Source organism: Moschus berezovskii, chromosome 8, assembly GCF_049115385.1.
Source record: "Moschus berezovskii isolate FMDL1 chromosome 8, NW_MosBer_1.0, whole genome shotgun sequence".
In the NCBI taxonomy this organism is placed as follows: domain Eukaryota; kingdom Metazoa; phylum Chordata; class Mammalia; order Artiodactyla; family Moschidae; genus Moschus; species Moschus berezovskii.
The window spans coordinates 101,380,509-101,399,500 of NC_142467.1; the positions used below are offsets into that span (position 1 = coordinate 101,380,509).

General features: G+C 52.8%; 1 protein-coding gene across 4 annotated transcripts; it reads left to right on the forward strand.

Moving 5' to 3' along the window:
* Positions 1 to 77: 77 nt before the first annotated feature.
* On the forward strand, positions 78 to 18,711 carry CC2D1A (coiled-coil and C2 domain containing 1A). 4 transcript variants are annotated; one of them, XM_088839084.1, is made up of 30 exons: positions 78 to 380; positions 1,704 to 1,839; positions 3,334 to 3,449; positions 3,542 to 3,607; positions 3,870 to 4,004; positions 4,088 to 4,322; positions 8,402 to 8,434; positions 9,286 to 9,410; positions 9,859 to 9,931; positions 10,114 to 10,185; positions 10,278 to 10,408; positions 10,489 to 10,561; positions 11,821 to 11,954; positions 12,326 to 12,437; positions 12,520 to 12,692; positions 13,415 to 13,537; positions 13,621 to 13,679; positions 13,772 to 13,888; positions 15,234 to 15,307; positions 15,384 to 15,442; positions 15,566 to 15,617; positions 15,721 to 15,820; positions 15,909 to 15,999; positions 16,686 to 16,823; positions 16,911 to 16,975; positions 17,550 to 17,613; positions 17,705 to 17,831; positions 17,914 to 17,990; positions 18,063 to 18,110; positions 18,189 to 18,711. In XM_088839084.1, exons 1-30 carry the CDS (start codon positions 321 to 323, stop codon positions 18,207 to 18,209), a joined length of 2,889 nt encoding a protein of 962 aa, XP_088695210.1. In that variant the 5' UTR covers positions 78 to 320; the 3' UTR covers positions 18,210 to 18,711. The 4 variants fall into 4 exon arrangements, with proteins under 4 accessions (XP_088695210.1, XP_088695211.1, XP_055286125.1 ...); XM_088839085.1 differs by having other exon boundaries at positions 16,914 to 16,975; XM_055430150.2 differs by lacking the exon at positions 8,402 to 8,434 and having other exon boundaries at positions 79 to 380.
* The last annotated feature ends 281 nt before the right edge of the window (positions 18,712 to 18,992 follow it).

Below are 18,992 nucleotides of genomic sequence, written 5' to 3' on the forward strand. Positions count from 1 at the left end.
CGCCTCTTTCCCGCGCAACCTGCGGCACCGCCCATCGCCGGCAACGCGCCCGCGCACTCGCGCACTGCCTGCCGGGAATTGTAGTTTCTGTGTTGTGGGCCCGGCAAGTCCAGTGGCTGCGCTCAGGTGCCGCGGCGCCCGAGGGCCGAGGCGGAAGTGGGGCAGCCACCTGGGGGCCGAGGGCGTAGGGTCGACGGTCTCGGGGCGCCGACAAGGGGCGTGGGACTCAGGAAGGGCGCGTGCGCGGCCATAGGCCCCTTGGGAAGAGGCAGGGCAAGGCCAGGCCAGGGGTCCAGTGGTCCGAGTAGCCAGCCTGGAAGATGCACAAGAGGAAGGGACCCCCAGGACCCCCGGGCCGAGGCGCCGCCACCGCCCGCCAGGTGAGTCTATATCTCATGGTCCCGCCGAGGTATCCCATCCCACCCTTGTCACACGTTCAAGGGAGGGCCCCACCCCCCAGGGCAGCCGGCTCTCCACTCCCAGGTGAGCCCACGTCCCCGCCCCCTAGGTTAGGTTTGACCCCCCCACAGTAAGGCCTGTTGGCCCGGGCTCCCCAGCCCCTGGCGCCCCGCCCAGGGCTCAGGGCCACCTGTTGCAGTAGCAGCTCCAGTCAGGGAGGAGAAGGCCTCGAACCTGGCTTTCCTGGACTGAGCGCTTGTGGAACCCTGGCATCAGCTTGGCCAGGTCATACTTTTTTATCCCCATTGTATAGATGAGGACACTGAGGCCCAGAGAGGCGAACACACCTGTCCAAGGTCATAGGGATCAACTGCTTGGCCAGAGCTAAGAGCAAATCCAGACTGCCTGCCTTGAGCCCACAGAATTGTGGTTGGGCCCCTTCTCCCTCCCTTATTGCATTTTTCCTAGGCACTGGGAGAGTTTGATTTTTCTCAGCTTTGATGGAAGGAGCCCAGGCCACAACTTAGTGCCCAGGTATTAGTCTGGCTGACCTGACGTTCCCTCCAGGCTTCTGCATATCGGATGCCTGGCTTCACGCCTCTAAGCCTCAGTCTTCTCATCTGTACGGTGGAGGCCTTAAGAGTGTCTGTCCCAGGATAGTTGTGAAAATTCACCGTAATAGTTTACAGGAAGTGCTGGAACATAGCGCTCAATAAATGGTATCATCGTTACTATTAGATGGAGCCGTGTATGATTGCTGATATTTGGCCATTTTTGACCCAAAGAAAGGGGGGTAATTTGTGTACTTCAGCCTAATATTACCATATCATGGTTGGTCATTAACAAGGATAGGATAGGAAGACAGGTGTTTCACACAGCCAAGACCTCACTTCCAACTTCAGCGCTGTCTGTGCTTCCTTTTACTCTTGACACCTCCAGCCTTCCTGCACAGCTCCCTCTGCTGAAGATACTGGAATGGAAAAACCCAGTTGTGCAGGGTGACTTTGCTTTGGAGCAGGGTGTCGGGCCTTATTTCACCACTGAACCTGGCTAGCAACACATCACGGGTGTGGGCTCAGAGCAGGCAGTTGGGTCTCTCTCTACCTGCCCTTTGCCCCATGTTGATCTGTGCCAGGGAGTGACTTGGCCCATCTTGGGACACTTGTGTCCAGGGCCTGTTCCAGCTGACTGGCTTTCCCCAGGAGCCCTGGGTTCCTCCCCAGGGGACTCCAGGTTCATCATATCTGCCTTTAGCTAGCCGGGGTGCATCCCATGGTATGACTGAACTCCCATTGTTCCCACAGCTGGGCCTGCTAGTTGACCTCTCCCCAGACGGCCTGATGATCCCTGAAGATGGAGTTAATGATGAGGAACTGGAGGCTGAGTTCTTGGCCTTGGTGGGAGGCCAGCCCCAAGCCTTGGAGAAGCTTAAAGGCAAAGGTGAGACTCTCAGTACACCTTTGAACATTTTCTGAGCTCCTGTTTGGAGCTGGGTGCTGAGGCGATGAGAATATGGAGACAGAGAAAGTCCCTGTCTGCTTGGCAACCTCAATCCGGGGAAGAGTTAAGAGATCGGCTCTGGCCCCAGAATGAGGATTCAAGTCCCACTTCTGCAACTAACTGGCTGTGTGACTTGCTGAGTTTCAGCAACTCTATGGGGCTCAGTTTCCCTGTTTGTAAAATGGGAATAATCACCAATAATGGATGTGGCATATCCTCCAACCCATGGTTCTGTGATCGGGGGAGACCTGTGAGCTGGACTGGGATTCCAGGAGGAGGCACCTGCAGTGGGGAGGGCCAGGTGAAGAGTTGGGGAGGCGGTGAGTCACAGTTTGTGCACAGGCCCTGGAAGAGGTGGCCAGGGGCAGGGGACTCCGCACTGGTCAAGTGGGGCTGGAGCTCGGGCACATGGAACCTTTACACTTTATAGCTAATGCAGTTGATCCTTGTTAGCTACGGATTCCTAATTTGTAAATTCATCTATTGGTTTAAATTTATTTATAACCTCCAAATCAGTTGCTTGTCACACTTTTGCAGTCATTCACAGACATGCACGGAGCTGCCAAAAGTTTGAGTCACCCAGTGTGCCTGTTCCCTGCCGAGGCGACACTCTGCCTTCTTGTCTCAGCACATAAATAGTGTCCTTTTCTTGGTCTGTTGAATGTCAGGCTTTTCTCATGTTTGTGCCTTTTGTTGATTTTGCGGATCCACATGGTCCCCAAGTGTAGTGCCAGAGTGCTGTCTCCTGTTCCTTAGCGTGAGAAGACTAGGATGTACCTTGTAGATAAGCTTCATTCAGGCATCAGTTATAACGCTGTTGGCTTCGAGTTCCATGTTAATGAATCAACAATATATGTTAAAGAAGGTGTTTTTAAGTAGAAACACAAATAAAACAAGGATATATATTGCCTGTTTGACAACAGTGTTGTGCCCAGAGGCTCGTGGGAACCTAATGCTGTATTTCCTTCACGGCCAGTTGGTTCATTATTCACTAATTCCAACTTTATAAAACATGGGTGCCGTGAATAACAAGAGTTACATGAACAACAAAATGCTGACAGTGTGCTGTTCTAAGAGCTGCCTTTACCTTTAGTCCCTGCAGTCTATGGTGCGGAAGAAACTGTTATTGTCCCCATCTAACAGATGGGAAGACTAAGGCCCAGGGAGGTGAAGCGACTTGCCCAGGGTCCTACAGTGAGAAAGTTGCAGATCTGGGGTTCCCTTGTCAAGGAAGAGATGAGGCCAGGGAGATCGACAGGGAGTAGGATCATGCCTGCTGGCCCAAGGACGATGGGGTGCCATGGAAGAGCCAGGAGAGGGAGACATACTGCCCACTGCCTGCTACCCTAATTTTCATGGCCATGGGTGAATGGGACAGGAAGCCGGGGACTCTTGAAGGATCCTGGTTCAACTGGGGCCTCCACTTACCTCCAGGTCCCCTGCCCATGGAAGCCATTGAGAAGATGGCCAGCTTATGCATGAGAGACCCGGATGAGGATGAAGAGGAGGGAACAGACGAGGAGGACGTGGAGGCTGATGATGACCTGCTGGTGAGCACCCAGGACGGAGCAGGAGGCCTCCCTCCCGTTGTTGTCCATCCAGCAGGCCCTCACGACTGGCCCCCGGCTGTGTGTCCTTGCAGGCGGAGCTGAATGAGGTCCTTGGGGAGGAGCAGAAGGCTTCAGAGTCCCACCCTCCTGTAGCCCAGGTATACCCCTGACAACACTGGTCTGTGCAGCCCAGGGTTCAAGGGCTCCCTCCTCCCCTCTCAACCGCAGAACCTCGCACAGGTGGTGGGGTGCCTCTGATCCCCAGTTCTCCACCCTGGGAGATGGGTGATGATTTCTGCCCCTTCGGGGTTAGAGGGGGCAACACACCTGGTATACAGTAGGTACTCAACCCTGGAAGCTGTCAGGGTGGACCTGAGGGAGGGGTCATCACCCAGACCGTGCCCCTGGCCCCTCCCGCAGCCAAAGGCCACAACCCCCAGCCCAGGGCTGGAGGCCACCTTGCAGGAGAGGCTGGCCCTCTACCAGACCGCGATTGAAAGCACTAGGCAAGCTGGAGACAGTGCCAAGATGCGGCGCTACGACCGGGGGCTTAAGGTGAGTAGGCAGACAAGAGGGTGACCGCTACCCCTGCCCCAGCTCCAGGCTCCTCCCAAACCCACATTTACACCTTCTCCCAGACACTTGAAAACCTGCTGGCCTCGGTCCGGAAGGGCAAAGCCATCGACGAAGGGGACATCCCGCCGCCTGTGGCTGTGGGGAAGGGTCCAGTGGCCATGCCCAGCCACACGCCTGCACCCACCCCGCCGGCCCCTCTGAACCCACTGGCCCCAGATCCCCTGGTCGTCATGGAGAGTCCTCCTGCTGCTGCTCCATCCTCGTCCCTGGCCTCCGCTAAGCCCCAGCCGCCCCCAGGTAGGCCACAGGCAGGGCTGGCTAATGTGGGCTGATGAGGGGTATTCATTTAGTGGCTGGCCCTTTGGTGGGGGGTGGTACAGGGCCTGCACTGATTTTTAGATATTTTTAACACCTTTCCCCACCTAGATCCTACTTTCCAAGGGGAACACAGGCTCACAGGAGAGGTTTTCTGTCTGTGGTAGCTGTAAAATATATTTAACAAAACATTTGCCATTTAACTGTTTTTAAACATGCACAATATTGTGCAACTACCACCTCTATCAGTTTCCAAAACGTTTTCATCTCCCCTGTTCAGCACTAACTCCCCACTCTCCCTTGCCCAGTCCCTAGGAACCTCTGTTCTACTTTCTGTCTGGATTTGCCTCTTATAGATATTTCACATAAATAGAATCATCCACTATTTGTCCTCCCGTGTCTGGCTTCCTTCACTTAGCAAAATGATGCAGCATGTGTCAGAATGCCATTCCTTTTTAGAACTGAACAACATTATGGTTTTTTGGTTTTGTTTTGTTTTGGGTGTGCCATGTGGCTTGCAGAATCTTAGTTTCCCAACCAGAGAGTGAACCCAGGTCCTGGCAGTGAAAGTGCAAAGTCCTAACCACTGGACCACCAGGGAATTCCCCATAGAATTTTTTCCTTTTTTAAGATTTGTTTATTTTTATTTTATTTATTTATGGCTGCGTTGGGTCTTCATTGCTGCTCACAGACTTTCTCTAATTGTGAAGAAGGCTACTCTTCATTGCAGTGCACAGACTTCTTATTGTGGTGGCTTCTTTTGTTGCAGAGCATGGGCTCTGAGCGCACAGGCTCAGTAGCTGCCCCTCGAGGACTCTAAAACACAGGCTCCGTAGTTGTGGCTCACAGGCGTAGTTGCTCCATGGCGTGTGGGATCTCCCCAAGACCAGGGATTCACCCCATGTCTCCTGCACTGGCTGGCAGATTCTTAACCACTGGATGACCAGGGAAGGCCCCCACCCATAGAGTAGTAAGTGAATAGTTCCCAAGCCCTCAGATTGTCCATCGTTCCTAAAACTCACTTGCCGGAGAACACACCTCCCAAGAAATTTTCTTTCCTCTAACCTCCCCTTCCCCCACCTTAAGAAAAGAAAACGGAGCAAACCAAAGGAGATACTCCAAATTCTGGCCTGAGGTTCAGAAAGTGAACCCCTAGTTTCTTGAATGCTTCAGCCAAGCTGGTTTCTAAGCTTTTGTTTTTAGTAAAGCTCAAGGATAACTGTTGGAAATCGTGAACTGAGATTCTTAGCTGAAATCACCAACAATTTTTCATAATGGGATTTTTTGTATATAACTGCGCAGGGACCCTGAGAATCACGTGACATCTGTAAGACTCTGTCTCTTCCCATCTATTTGATTGATGTGAAGCAGGTTTCTTTGTACATTAAAAACAAAAAAAGGAAAGTAGGAAAAGAATCAACAAGGAAACAGGAGCTAAGTGCTAGGGGGTGGACCCGGCCCCCACCTTGTCAACAAGAGCTGCCTTGCCAATACAATTTTACTTTTAGTATATCAAAATTATTTATCAAAAAATCTTGATAGAGTTAAACTTTGCTCAATTTTGCACAAAAAATAATTCCAACAGTAATTCTGCCCCAAAATAAAAAAAATTTTAACACTGAGAGGGACTTGCAATGGCAGAGATAAAGCCAATGAAATGTCAGGGTGTTACAGGACTTCCCTGGCGGTCCAGTGGTTAAGACTTTGCCTTCCGGAAGTCTCACCCCTGGAGTGGACTCGCTGCGTGGGACCCCTTTCCGAATTGGGACTCCAGATGTGCTGTGACACAAATGGACTTCCCAGCGCTGATTAAGTCTGCATGTTGGTCAAAAACCCAATTTGGTGATGTATTATCTGCTCTTTCTATTTCTGTCTTCTTTTAAGATTAGTATGTTGAAAGTAAAACACATAATTCTCTAATAAATATCTATATTATTTACTTGTAAAAAAAAAAAAAAGACTTTGCCTTCCAATGCATCAGGTGCAGGTTCAATCTCAGCTCAGGGATCTAAGCTTCCACATGCCTCGGGACCAAAAACTAAAACATAAAACAGAAGCAATATTGTAACAAACTCAATAAAGACTTTAAAAATGGTCCACATTAAGAAATGTCAAGATATTGGGCAGGGGAGATAAATTAGGAGTTTGGGATTAACAGATACACCTTACTATATATTCAGTTCAGTTGCTCAGTCGTGTCCGACTCTTTGCGACCCCATGAATCACAGCACGCCAGGCCTCCCTGTCCATCACCACCTCCCGGAGTTCACTCAAACTCATGTCCATCGAACTGGTGATGCCATCCAGCCATCTCATTCTCTGTCGTCCCCGTCTCCTCCCGCCCCCAATCCCTCCCAGCATCAGAGTCTTTTCCAGTGAGTCAACTTGTCCCATGAGGTGGCCAAAGTATTGGAGTTTCAGCTTTAGCATCAGTCCTTCCAATGAACACCCAGGATTGATCTCCTTTAGAATGGACTGGTTGGATCTCCTTGCAGTCCAAGGGACTCTCAAGAGTATTCTCCAGCACCACAGTTCAAAAGCATCAGTTCTTCGGCGATCAGCTTTCTTCACAGTCCAACTCTCACATCCATACATGACCACGGGAAAAACCATAGCCTTGACTAGACAGACCTTTGTTGGCAAAGTAATGTCTCTGCTTTTTAATATATTAGATCCAAAAGGATCTCCTGTATAGCCCAGGGAACTTATGCTGTACAGTAGACATATAAATTATAGGTTATTGGAAAAGAATCTGAGAAAGAACATTTATTTATATATATAAATAAATGAAGCAGGTTTCTATATACCTGAAATTAACACAACATTGTAAATTAACTATACCTCAATAAAAAAAAATGTCAAGTTGTTTTACTTCAAGTTGGACACCTTCTCAGGCAAGTCCACCAAAACAAAGCAGTGAGTCCAGTTATCAGTCTGAAAAAGTACAACAGGTACTTTGTACTGTTTTCCAGGTGTTTCTAGAATGTATATCTGGGTGGTGGGTGGTCTGTCATATTTTATTTTTAATATCAACAGTTGTACTTATTGATTTCAATTTAAGAATACTTCTTCTAAGAACATATTAGTCATATTGTTTGAAGCTGTATCTAATATAGTGTTTTAAAAGCCATTTAATCCTGTTTCCCAGCTTTGCTGATACACTGCAGAAAGGTACAGTTAAATGTATAATGTGTTTAAAAAAGACTTGAGTACCCAAATGCATCATGTTAGGATACAATTCTACTAGAAACGTGTATGTAAGTATATAAGGGAAGATCTGAAGTTCTCAATTGCTCAATGTGAACCCTGGCGTATATTTAAAAAGTAGGACTTCATGGTCCTGTGGTTGGAAATCCGTCTGCTGATGCAGAGGACATGTGTTGAATCCCTGGTCGATCCCAGAAGATTCCACTTGTCCAGTTTCTATTGACAGATAAAGCACAGCTTGTTTTCTTCAGCTTTGCTTTATTGCTATTCACAGATTATTGTGATTTTTTTTTTTTTAAAAATCAGTTTGTGATAACTGTACTCTGAGCAAATCTGTTGGCGCCATTTTTCCAACAGCATTTGCTCACTTTGAGTCTGTCTGTCACATTTTGGCAATTCTCTAAGGATTTCAAGGTTTTGCATTATTATACTTGTTATGGGGGTCTGTGATCAGTAATTTTCAGTGTTACTGCTGCAGTTTGCTGAAGGCACAGGTGGTAGTTAGCATTTTTTAACAGTACATTTTTTTAATCTAATGAGTTATTTGTCTCTGGCTGCCTTCGTTACGGCACATGGGCTTTCTCTAGTTGCGGTGAGCGGGTTTCTCGTTGCAGTGGCGACTCTTGTTGCAGAGCACGGGCTCTAGGGTATTCAGGCTCCGTAGTTGCAGTGCATTGGCTTAGTTTCCCTGTGGAACAATAAAGTTTTCTTATATTAAAGTATGTACTTTGTTTTTTTAGTCATAATGCTATTGCATGCTTCATAGACTACAGTATAGTATAGTAACTTTTATATGTACTGGGACACCAAAAAACCTGAGTGACTCACTTTGTTACAATATTTGCTTTATTGAGGTGATCTGGAACCAGACCTACACTATCTAAGAGGTATGCCTGTAAATGGATAAACAAATGTGGTCCATCCATATAATGGAATATTATTCACCCTGAAAAGGGAAGAAAATTCTGACACATGCTATAGCATGGATGAACCTTGAAGACATTATGCTGCGTGAGATAAGCCAGTCATAAAGGGACAGATACTGTGTGATTTCACTTATAGGGGGTCCCTAGGGGAGTCAGATGTGCAGAGACAAAAAGTAGACCAGTGGGTGCCAGGGGCTGGGGGAGGGGGATGGGGAGTTAGTGTTTAATGAGGACAGAGTTCCAGTTGGGAAAGATGGAAAGAGTGCTGGAGTTGGATGGTGATGATGATTGTACAACATTGTGAATGTCCTTAATGCCACTGAACTGTATACTTATAAAGGGTTAAGATGATAAATTTTATATTGTGTGTATTTTACCACAATCTGAAAAAATTAAAAGGGAAATATTGGTGAGTTTCAGATCACCATGGTAGGATACATTTGATTTAAAAGAGTAGTGTGATGATTTTCTTTATCAAATGTCAGTATTTGAAGACACTGGGAACAGCAGCCATTGCCACTTTCTGAACTCAAAATGAAAAGTTTTAGATGTCAACTTAAAAATGTGTAAGAGTACAGAAAGTTTTCTAGAATTCTCTTGGGGGCATAATAGCATTGGCTGTAGAGACTGACAGTCATAGGGTTGAGTCCTCACTCTGCCTTCTGCAGGCTGTGTGATTTGGGGAAACAGCATCCCCTTTCTGAACCTGGGAAATAGCATCCCCTCTCGGAGCCTCAATTCTCAAATCTCTAAGGCAGGCCTTTGTTTTGAGAATTAAGTAGAAATAGTTTGTGTGCCATTCCCTCTCCCAGGTCCTTGCAGCCCTGGCCCCCTGGCCCAGTTGCAGAGCCTCCAGCGTGAGTACAAACTGGCTGCCCTCCACGCCAAGCAGCAGGGAGACACCACCACTGCCACCAAGCACTTCCGTGTGGCCAAGGTGCGTCCAGAGGGGTCAGGGTTGGAGGTAGAGGACAGGATACTTCTGACGTTGTGTGATAGCAAAGGACAGGGGCTCTGGAGTCAGACAGACCCAGATTTGAATCCTGGTCACTCCGTGACTATAGTTTGCTGTACCTCCTGAAGCCTCAGTTTACCCTTTCTGTGAAATGGGCATAAATGTCTGGAGGAGGCTTGAGCAAGATACCATAAAGGGACTTCCCTGGTGGTCCAGAGACTGACCACCCAGTCAGTCTGCACTTCCACTGCAAGGAGAGCAGGTTCAATCCCTGGTCACAGAACAGCCAAAAATAAAAATGTTAAAAAGATGCTTGCTGCAAAGGAAGGGACAGAGTGGGGAGTCATCTGCCATGTGGCAGGTTGTGGATGCTCCCCATGGGGTCCTGGCCCCCAGCTGCAGCCTCCTCCCCTGATCTTCCTTCTCCCAGAGCTTTGATGCTGTCTTGGAGGCCCTGAGCCGGGGGGAGCCTGTGGACCTGTCGCGCCTGCCCCCTCCACCTGGTGAGGACCCCACCCTGCCCATCCTCCAAGACTGCTGGAGGTCTCCAGGATGTTCTTGCTGATGCTGCCACCCCTTTGGTCAGGGGGACCCTAGGGACCCCAGCCTCAAGCCAGACTAGCCTGGTCTGGGGAAGGGTGGCCACGAGTAAGCCCCCCACTGGACTGGACCTCTCTACCCCTAGATCAGCTGCCCCAGGGCCTGCCGTCACCACCTGTGCAGCCTCCAATTCCTGCTGTGGTGCCCTCCATGCCAGGTAGGCTCCTGGGACCCCGTGGGGTGGGCCAGCCGGAACAAGACAGTCTCCCCTTACCGAGACCCTTAACTCTACCCTCTGGTCTGGCCCAGAGGCTCCTCCACCCCCGAAGACTCTCCTGGAGGCTCTAGAGCAGCGGATGGAGCGGTACCACGTGGCTGCGGTTCAAGCCAAGACCAAGGGGGACCAGCGGAAGGCTCGCATGCATGAGCGCATTGTCAAGGTGTGTGGAGACCCAAGTAGCCGGGTCGGCCACCCCTCGAGACCTTGCCCAGGAAGCCCTGACCCCTGTGTTCCCTGCAGCAATACCAAGACGCCATTCGAGCCCACAAGGCTGGCCGAGCAGTGGACGTGGCGGAGCTGCCTGTGCCTCCAGGTAGGCCCTGCCCCCACCCCCACCCAACCACCCTCTGAGCCTTTGCAGGTGCTGTTCCCTCCAGCTCTCCTGTCCCAGGGAGCTGATGGCTGCACCTTCAGAAATTTTAGAAGCTTGTTAGACAATGGGTACCTTAAAATCATTTACCATGGGAATGTTTACACCACAGAAATTGACAAACACTAAAAATTAGGAGGTTTTTATCTGAAGAGTCTGTTCACGAGCCCACCACTGTCTGGTCATTTATTTATTTTAAAACATTATTATATTTATTTTTGACTGTGCTGGGTCTTTATTGCTGCATAGGCCTTTCTCTAGTTGCAGCGAGCAGGGGCTACTGTCTAGTTGTGGTACACAGGCCTCATTGCGGTCACTTCTCCTGTTGCAGAGCACAGGCTCTAAGGCATGTGGGCTTCAGTCGTTGCGGCTTGAGCTCTAGAACACAGGCTCAGACACTGTGGCATTGGGGCTTAGTTTCTTTGCAGCATGTGGGATCTTCCCGGATCAGGGATCAAACCCATGTCTCTTGCTTTGGCAGACGGATTCTTTACCACTGAGTCACCAGGGAAGCCCCTGGTCATTCCTTCTTTGACTCACTCCTTCCTAGTCATCAGCTCTCAGTTTTACAGATATCTCCCCAGCCTCCCATCACCCCTGCTTGTGGGTTGGAGGTGTCTTCTGGGATCTCGGAGCTGCCTGTGTGTCCACCATGAGAGCAATTACAGCTGTGCACGTTGGTCCTCCAGGAGTCCCTCCAGACCCAGGGCCACCTCTTACGCCCAGCACACCACCTCACATGGTGCTTGCTGTTGGAGTCTGGTCAAGACCTGGCCAGGGTCAGGCAAGAGGAGCCAAGAGCAAAGAGGGAGGTCAGAATGGTCTGACATCTCCACCAAACCAGCAGCAGCTCCTTCCTTGCATTCAAAATAGATTCAGGGACTTCCCTGGCAGTCCAGGGGTTAAAGCTCCGCACTTCCACTGCAGGGGGCGTGGGTTCGATCCCTGATTGGGGAAGTAAGATCCCACATGCCTCAAGGTGCAGCCCACCCCGCCCTTCCACAAAAAAAAATAGAACCAAGAAAACTCAAAAGTATTGTTTTGGCCAAAATGTTCGTTCGGGGTTTAAAAACCAGAACAGACTTTTTGGCCAACCCACATAGATTCAAAGGCCTGAAGCTCCTTAGCAGGGGAAGAACCTGTGTCTCAACCATTATAGTGTGGGCCTCACCCTCCTGACTGGGTCCCAACTGGCCACCTAGGCTTTCCCCCGATCCAGGGCCTGGAGGCCACCGAGCCCACCCAGCAGAGCCTGGTGGGGGTCCTGGAGACCGCCATGAAGCTGGCCAACCAGGATGAAGGCCCTGATGACGAAGAGGACGAGGAGCCTAAGAAGGTATGAGGGGCCAGGGCCTTGGGGTGAGGCAGGGGAGTGGCACGGCAGCAAAGCAAGGCCCCAGTAGTCCTGGCCTTGAGCCAGGAAGAACTGGCTACACATCCAGGCTGCTACTTCCTGGCCATGAGGCCACGGGCAAGTCATCTTGCCCTCTGAACTTCGGGCTCCTCTGTACAGTGAGCACAGTCCTAGTCCCTACCTCCTGGGGCTGTTGCCAAGGTTTAGTGTGAACAAGATCATATGTTGTGTTCAGTGCTGAGGAAATAGAAACTGAGATGGTCAGTGTTGTCGCTGTCAGGCTTTGACCCTGTGGGCAGCAGACTCATCCCAGGCTCTGGGAAAGCTCTGACTTGCTCTCCATCCCTCTGCAGCTCAGCAGCCCTGCAGCCCCCACAGCCCAGCCCAAAGCTCCACCTTCAAAGGCACCCCCGTCAGGATCCGCCCCCATAGCCAAAGCAGCCCCCAAAGGCACATCCACCAGAGGTAGGTACGCCCCTCCCCACCTGGGCAGCCAATTGCCTGGCTGTGGGTGGGGCAGCACCCACAGACACCCCTGTACCCACAGCCCAGCAGCAGCTGGCCTTCCTGGAGGGCCGCAAGAAGCAGCTCCTGCAGGCTGCGCTGCGAGCCAAGCAGAAGAACGACGTGGAGGGCGCCAAGATGCACCTGCGCCAGGCCAAGGGGCTAGAGCCCATGCTGGAGGCCTCACGCAATGGGCTGCCTGTGGACATCACCAAGGTGAACCCTCTAGGTCTTCTGGACTTTCCCAGGCACTCACCGTTCGGACTTCTGCCACTTAGCAGTCACATGACTTGGAATGTATTCATCAGGGTCCAGGTTAAACTGCTGTAACAAACCCTCTTCCCCGGCCCAAGACAGTGGCTGAAATAAGGCAGACATTTATGTTTCCTGTATGTAACACTCAGGGCATTCTGGTCTCTACAAGAGACCTCTAAAAGAGCCCTTCAGGGCCCAGGTTCTTTCCATCTTGCTACTCTGTGACACCCTAGGAGGTCATTCTTGTCCTTGAGGTCAAAGTGGATTGACCTTTGACCAGATAAGTGGATGCCTTATCTGCATCCGGGCTATGGGCAGTGATGTGGAGTTGCCATCACTCTACTTGCTTCCCATTGGCCAGAATTGAGTCATGTGGCCCCACTTAGCTGCAGGGGAGGCTGGGACATGTAGTCTCTTGCTGGGCCGCTGTGTGTCCAGCCAGAACTCCCATTACTAGGGAAGAGGGGTTGGAGATCAGGGTAACAAATTGTACCATGTGGGACAGACCATCCACTTCTCTTTGAGGATTACTTTTCTCCTTGAGAAAGAAGAACAGGGCCTGCGGATGAAGCTGTAGTCAGGGAAGGCCTCTTGAAGGAGGTGTGATGTTTCCGCAGAGCCCTGGGTGGGTCTGCTCATGGTTGTCCAGCAGGCCCCTCCCTCACAAGCCTCGTCCTCCCCAGGTGCCGCCTGCCCCCATCAACAAGGATGACTTTGCCCTGGTCCAGCGTCCTGGCCCAGGTCTGTCTCAGGAGTCTGCCCGACGCTACAGCGAACTCACCAAGCTCATAAGGCAGCAGCACGAGGTGAAGGGGGCTTCCCTGCCCAGGTCATCACCAGTCCCACAGCACCCCTCCAACACTCCCCTCACTGTCTTCTGCTCCCCCAGATGTGCCTGAACCACTCTAACCAGTTCACTCAGCTAGGCAACATCGCTGAAACCAGCAAGTAAGAAGCCCAGCCCCCATGCCCCACCAACTTCTGCACCCTGCAGCTTGTTCCTGGGACCAGGGACCTGAGCAGGGCTCTCTTGCTGGCAGATTTGAGAAGCTGGCGGAGGACTGTAAGCGGAGCATGGAGATTCTGAAGCAGGCCTTTGCCCGGGGTCTCCCCACACCCACTGCTCGCTTTGAGCAGAGAACCTTCAGCGTCATCAAGTAAGGCCCCCTATACCCTGCCACTGGCCCTTTTGGAGAGAGGGGTTCACACTCCCCAGAAGCCAGCAGAGGACTTGCTTCTTGAGGAGAGTTTGGGTGGTCTGGTGGGAGCAGAGCATGTGCAAGTGTCCTGAGGCAGACGTGCCGTGTAAGTTAAGGATGGCAGTAGAGTGTTGACAGTGACATGTTTGGAAATGGAGACAGTCTAGTGAATGCAGAGCTGGGCCTCATCCCAAAGGCCTGGGCAAGCTCATACAGTGGTGAGGTGGGTCCTGCTCCTGTTACCTCATCTCACACTCCAGGGAGCTGGGATCCTTTTTCCCACTTGTACACGAGGTGAGGGGTGGCCACGGGTAACCTAACGTCACCACTTAGGATAAGCTGCACCGCTCACTCTGGCTCCCCCACATCTGGCCCCCGTCACCCCCGCATCTCCTCTCACTGACCCCACTGCTCTCACCTCCTGCCACGCAGACTTCTTTTTGGTCAGTCAGACACAGCAGCCGTGTTCCCACTCAGGACCTTTGCGCCAGCTGTCTCCTCTGCTTAGACCCTCTTACGCAGATTACCATGTAGCAGCCTCTTCTTTATCTTTTTTAAAAGTTTTTTTTTGCTTCACTGCATGGCCTGTAGGATCCTAATTTCGTGACCAGGGATCAAAACCATGCCCCCTGCAGTGGAAATTCTAAGTTTTAACCACTGGACTGTTAGGGAAGTCCCTGTAGGAGCCTCTTCTTGACATTCAGAGTCACCTATGATGTTACTTCTCCTGAGAAGCCGTCCTTGATGGCTCTGTCTAGAACAGCACCTCCCAAGCGCACTCCACTCTCTCCGGTGTTTTAGTCCTCTGCAGAGTTGTTTTTGTTTTGTTTGTTTATATATTCAGGGGTAATCTGTTCACTCAGCTAGCCAGGGCTCCCTGAATACAGGCGTGGTCTGCCTCATTTACCTCTGTATTTTCAGCAGTGAGGACACTGGCTGGCATATAGTAGAGCCTCAAAAAACCTTGTCAGAGAAAGAGAAGGTCCCACAGCAGCTAGGGTACTTGGTGAATTCTAGAAGATTCCAGAAAACTCTAGAAGGTTCCAGAAATCTTATGCAAGGAAAGAGGTCCCACAGAGGTGAGGCCACTGACTGGTGCAGAGCTGGTTCCAAATAAATATGTGCAGATTTATGAGGACTAAACAAGTAGCCAGTGGCAGACCTCGATAGAGAATTGTAGTCTGTCTGGTTCTAAAACTCAAGCCTGGGACCTGAGACACCCTCAAGAGACTGGGGGGATGGCCGAGAAGGCGGGCAGGGCGGTGGCACTGAGGTGCCTATCTCCCACCCTCCTTCCCGGAAGGATCTTCCCTGACCTCAGCAGCAACGACATGCTCCTATTCATCGTGAAGGGCATCAGCTTGCCCACACCGCCAGGTGAGTGGGCACCAGGCAAGGGGCACGGCTGTGGGGTCCACATGACTGCCCAACTCTGACCGTTGTCTTCCCGCAGGACTGTCTCCTGGTGACCTGGATGTCTTTGTTCGGTTTGACTTCCCCTACCCCAACGTGGTATATGGGGAGCTGAGGGGGGATGGGCTCCAGCCCCCTCAGGCCTGGAGGGTGTGGGTCCGGGAGAGGGGTTCAATGGCAGGCCCGTGCCCCTGAGCTTTTTCACCTCCTGTCTGGTCACAGGAAGAAGCTCAGAAAGACAAGACCAGCGTGATCAAAAACACAGACTCCCCTGGTGAGCCCTGGCAGGAATCAGTCCCCCGCTTCCCCTTCCCGCAGAAAGCCCATGAGACCATAACCTGACCCTGCCCTGCCTCTCTCCCTCCTTCTCCTGGCAGAGTTCAAGGAGCAGTTCAAGCTTTGCATCAACCGCAGCCACCGTGGCTTCCGAAGGGCCATCCAGACCAAAGGCATCAAGTTCGAAGTGGTCCACAAGGGGTGAGCTGGGGCCACAGGTGCTGTCTGGGCCTCCAGGGGAGGGGGAGCTGCCCAGGGCCAACCATCCTGTCCCCTCTCTCACACACAGGGGACTCTTTAAGACCGACCGGGTCCTGGGCACAGCCCAGCTGAAACTGGACACCCTGGAGACAGCATGCGAGGTCCGAGAGGTCCTTGAGGTGAGAGGTGGACATTGGTCTGAACACGGGTATAGCCATGCCACTCATGAACATCAACCAGATTATCTCTGCCCTGAACCTCCCAAAGGTCCTCTCTGCTGACACAGCTCCTCTCTGGAAATGCCAGGCTTCCCCAGTACCCAGCCCGAAGTACTCTCTGCACCCTGCTTCATTAAGAGCAGCTGGTGTCTCAGCCATACCCAGGGGCTCATATTTTGGAAATTTCTCTGGTTGTCCTGGAGCCCAGCCCTGAGCCTCCAGCCACTGCCTGCTGCTGCTTTTATTTATTTATTTATTTTGGTAATTTTATTATTTATTTATTTATTTTGGCTGTGCTGGGTCTTCGTTACTGCCCAGGCTTTACTCTAGCTGTGGCAGACGGGGGCCACTCTAGCTGTGGTATGCCGGTTTCCATTGCGGTAGCTTCTTTTGTTGTGAGTACGGGCTCTCGGGCACACAGGCTTTGGTGGCTTCGGCACGGGGGCTCAGTCGTCGCAGCTCCTGAGCTCTGGAGCGCAGACTCTGTAGTTGTGGCTCATGGGCACAGTTGCTCAGCAGCATGTGGGATCTTCCCACACCAGGGATCCAACCCACGTCCCCAGCATTGGCAGGCGGATTCTTTACCACTGAGCCACCAGGGAAGCCCCGCTGCCTGCTTCTTAACAGCCTCCCCTCACTCCCCGCAGGTCCTGGATGGTCGCAGGCCCACTGGGGGGCGGCTGGAGGTGATGGTTCGGATTCGCGAACCCCTAACGGCCCAGCAGTTGGAGAGCACGACTGAGAGGTGGCTGGTCATCGACCCCGTGCCAGCGTCCATGCCCACAGTGAGGCCCCACCCGCCAGCAGCCCTGGGGGATGGGGGCTTGGTTCAAGGTGGCCGAGACTCACAAGCCTAGTTCTGTCCTCTGAAGCAGGTTGCTGGGCCCAAAGGGAAGGCTCCTCCCATGCCTGCTCCTACGAGGGAGCCAGGGAACAGGTAGGTGACTGGGCCCAGCTGTGCTGGAGAGAATGCCCCTCTCATCGCAGCCTCTCCTGGACAACTTATCATCAGGCACAGATTAAAGCATGTCTCTCCCCTGCTTCAAAACCTTTCCTGGCTCCTCCTCTCCTGGAGCATCTAGTTTAAACTCCTCAGCTTGATCTTTTAAGACCTTTTGTGATCAGACCACTTGTCAATAATCCAGCCTTTTTTCCCCCGACTTCTTCCTGTTGGTTCATGGCTACATTTAGTTCTCAGGAACCTTTTGGCTACTCTCTGTTACAATACCCTGAGCACCCCTATCGCCACACTTGCTCCTTGCTCCTCTGCCCAACTCTGACTCCTTTGATTCCCAGCTTGGCCGTCACCTCCTCCAGGAAACCCTCCCTGATACCTGGCATCACAGTTGCCTAGGTGTACACCCATTGTCCCTGTCAGGCTGTGGATTCAACAACACAGGGGTGGGCCTGGCTGGTCTCCCTCTGTCCCCCGGGGCCCAGTGTGTTTGTTGAATTAACAGGGTTGGGGATGGGAGTTACCTGTAGCCCCTCACCCCTCCCCAACCCCATAGATCAGCACGGCCCCTGCATAGTCTCAGCGTGCTGGCCTTCGACCAAGAGCGTCTGGAGCGGAAGGTGGGTACCACCCTGCGAGGCTCAGTGGGGCAGGACTTGGGGGTCCACAGGTCCCTCACAGCTCCGTCTGCATCCTCTCCCCCAACCCTAGATCCTGGCCCTCAGGCAGGCACGGCGGCCAGTGCCCCCCGAGGTGGCACAGCAGTACCAGGACATCATGCAGCGCAGCCAGTGGCAGCGGGCGCAGCTGGAGCAGGGAGGCCTGGGCATGCGGCGGGGTAGGAGCTCAGGGATGGGGGTGGGGGGAGGGGGTGGGGGGCGTGGGCCCCATCCTGATGCCCCCCCACCTCCATCCCTCAGAGTACATGGCCCAGCTAGAGCGCCAGCTACAGTTCTACACGGAGGCTGCCCGGCGTCTGGGCAATGATGGCAGCAGGGTGAGCCGGGCGGGCGTGGGGGCATGGCCAGGGCCACCAGGGGCTGCCCACTGATTCCTTCTTCACCCCTAGGAGGCCGCCAAGGAGGCACTGTATAGACGGAACCTGGTCGAGAGTGAGGTGAACAGCTTGGGCATTGAGAGCCGGGTGGGCAAGTGTTGTGTCCCCCATCCTGACCCGGGCCGTTTCTCCCTGCAGCTGCAGCGGCTCCGCCGGTGAGGGGCAAAGGGACAGGCGGCCCCCGGAGAGCTGGGGGCAGGCCTGCGGCCCCGATACTGCCACCACCTCGGACCAGACAAGCAGACAATCAGTGGACAGTCAACTCTGGATGGACACATCCCCCACTGGGCCCACCTGGCCTGGCTGGAGCCTTCCCCAACAGGGGTCGTTGGCAGGGTCTGCCAGCCTGTGTGTGCCCCTCACCCAAGCCCAGATGGGTGGGCCCCAGAAAGTCCGTTTGCACAGCCCAGGGGTGCACAGCCCCTTGCCGGCCTCTATAGCGGGAGGGTGGCTGGGACCAAGCCCCCAGGGCCCTTGCAAGCACTTTACTTCCTGTCCCTCCCCAGCCTTAACCCTGATGCCTACCCACACCCCAAAGAAGCCACTGAGGCGAGCCAGGGTCAGCCAGGCTCCCAAGAGGGTTGCCCTGGCCCAGCTGGGCCCCCAGGGCAGACACATGGAATAAACAGCCAGGGCCACACCTGGCTCACTCTGTCCTGCCCGTTTCTTGTTCCTGCCCCCAGTGCCTGGGCTGGGTCTCCCCGACTGCCCCACCCCAGGGGGCTGGTCTGAAGAGGTGCCTGCAAGAGGAGCAGGCTGAGCGTGCCCATGAAGAACATGGTCTGTGCGCACACTCTTTGCAGGGATGTGTGTGAAGGCCCGTGCGTGTGTCCGTGGGGTCTATAGTGCACCTGAGGACATCTGCGTGTGTCTCCCCAGCTGGTGGCCTTGGGCGTCTCTGGGTTTACACACAAGGTCAGGTCGAACGTGGTGGTGCAAGGT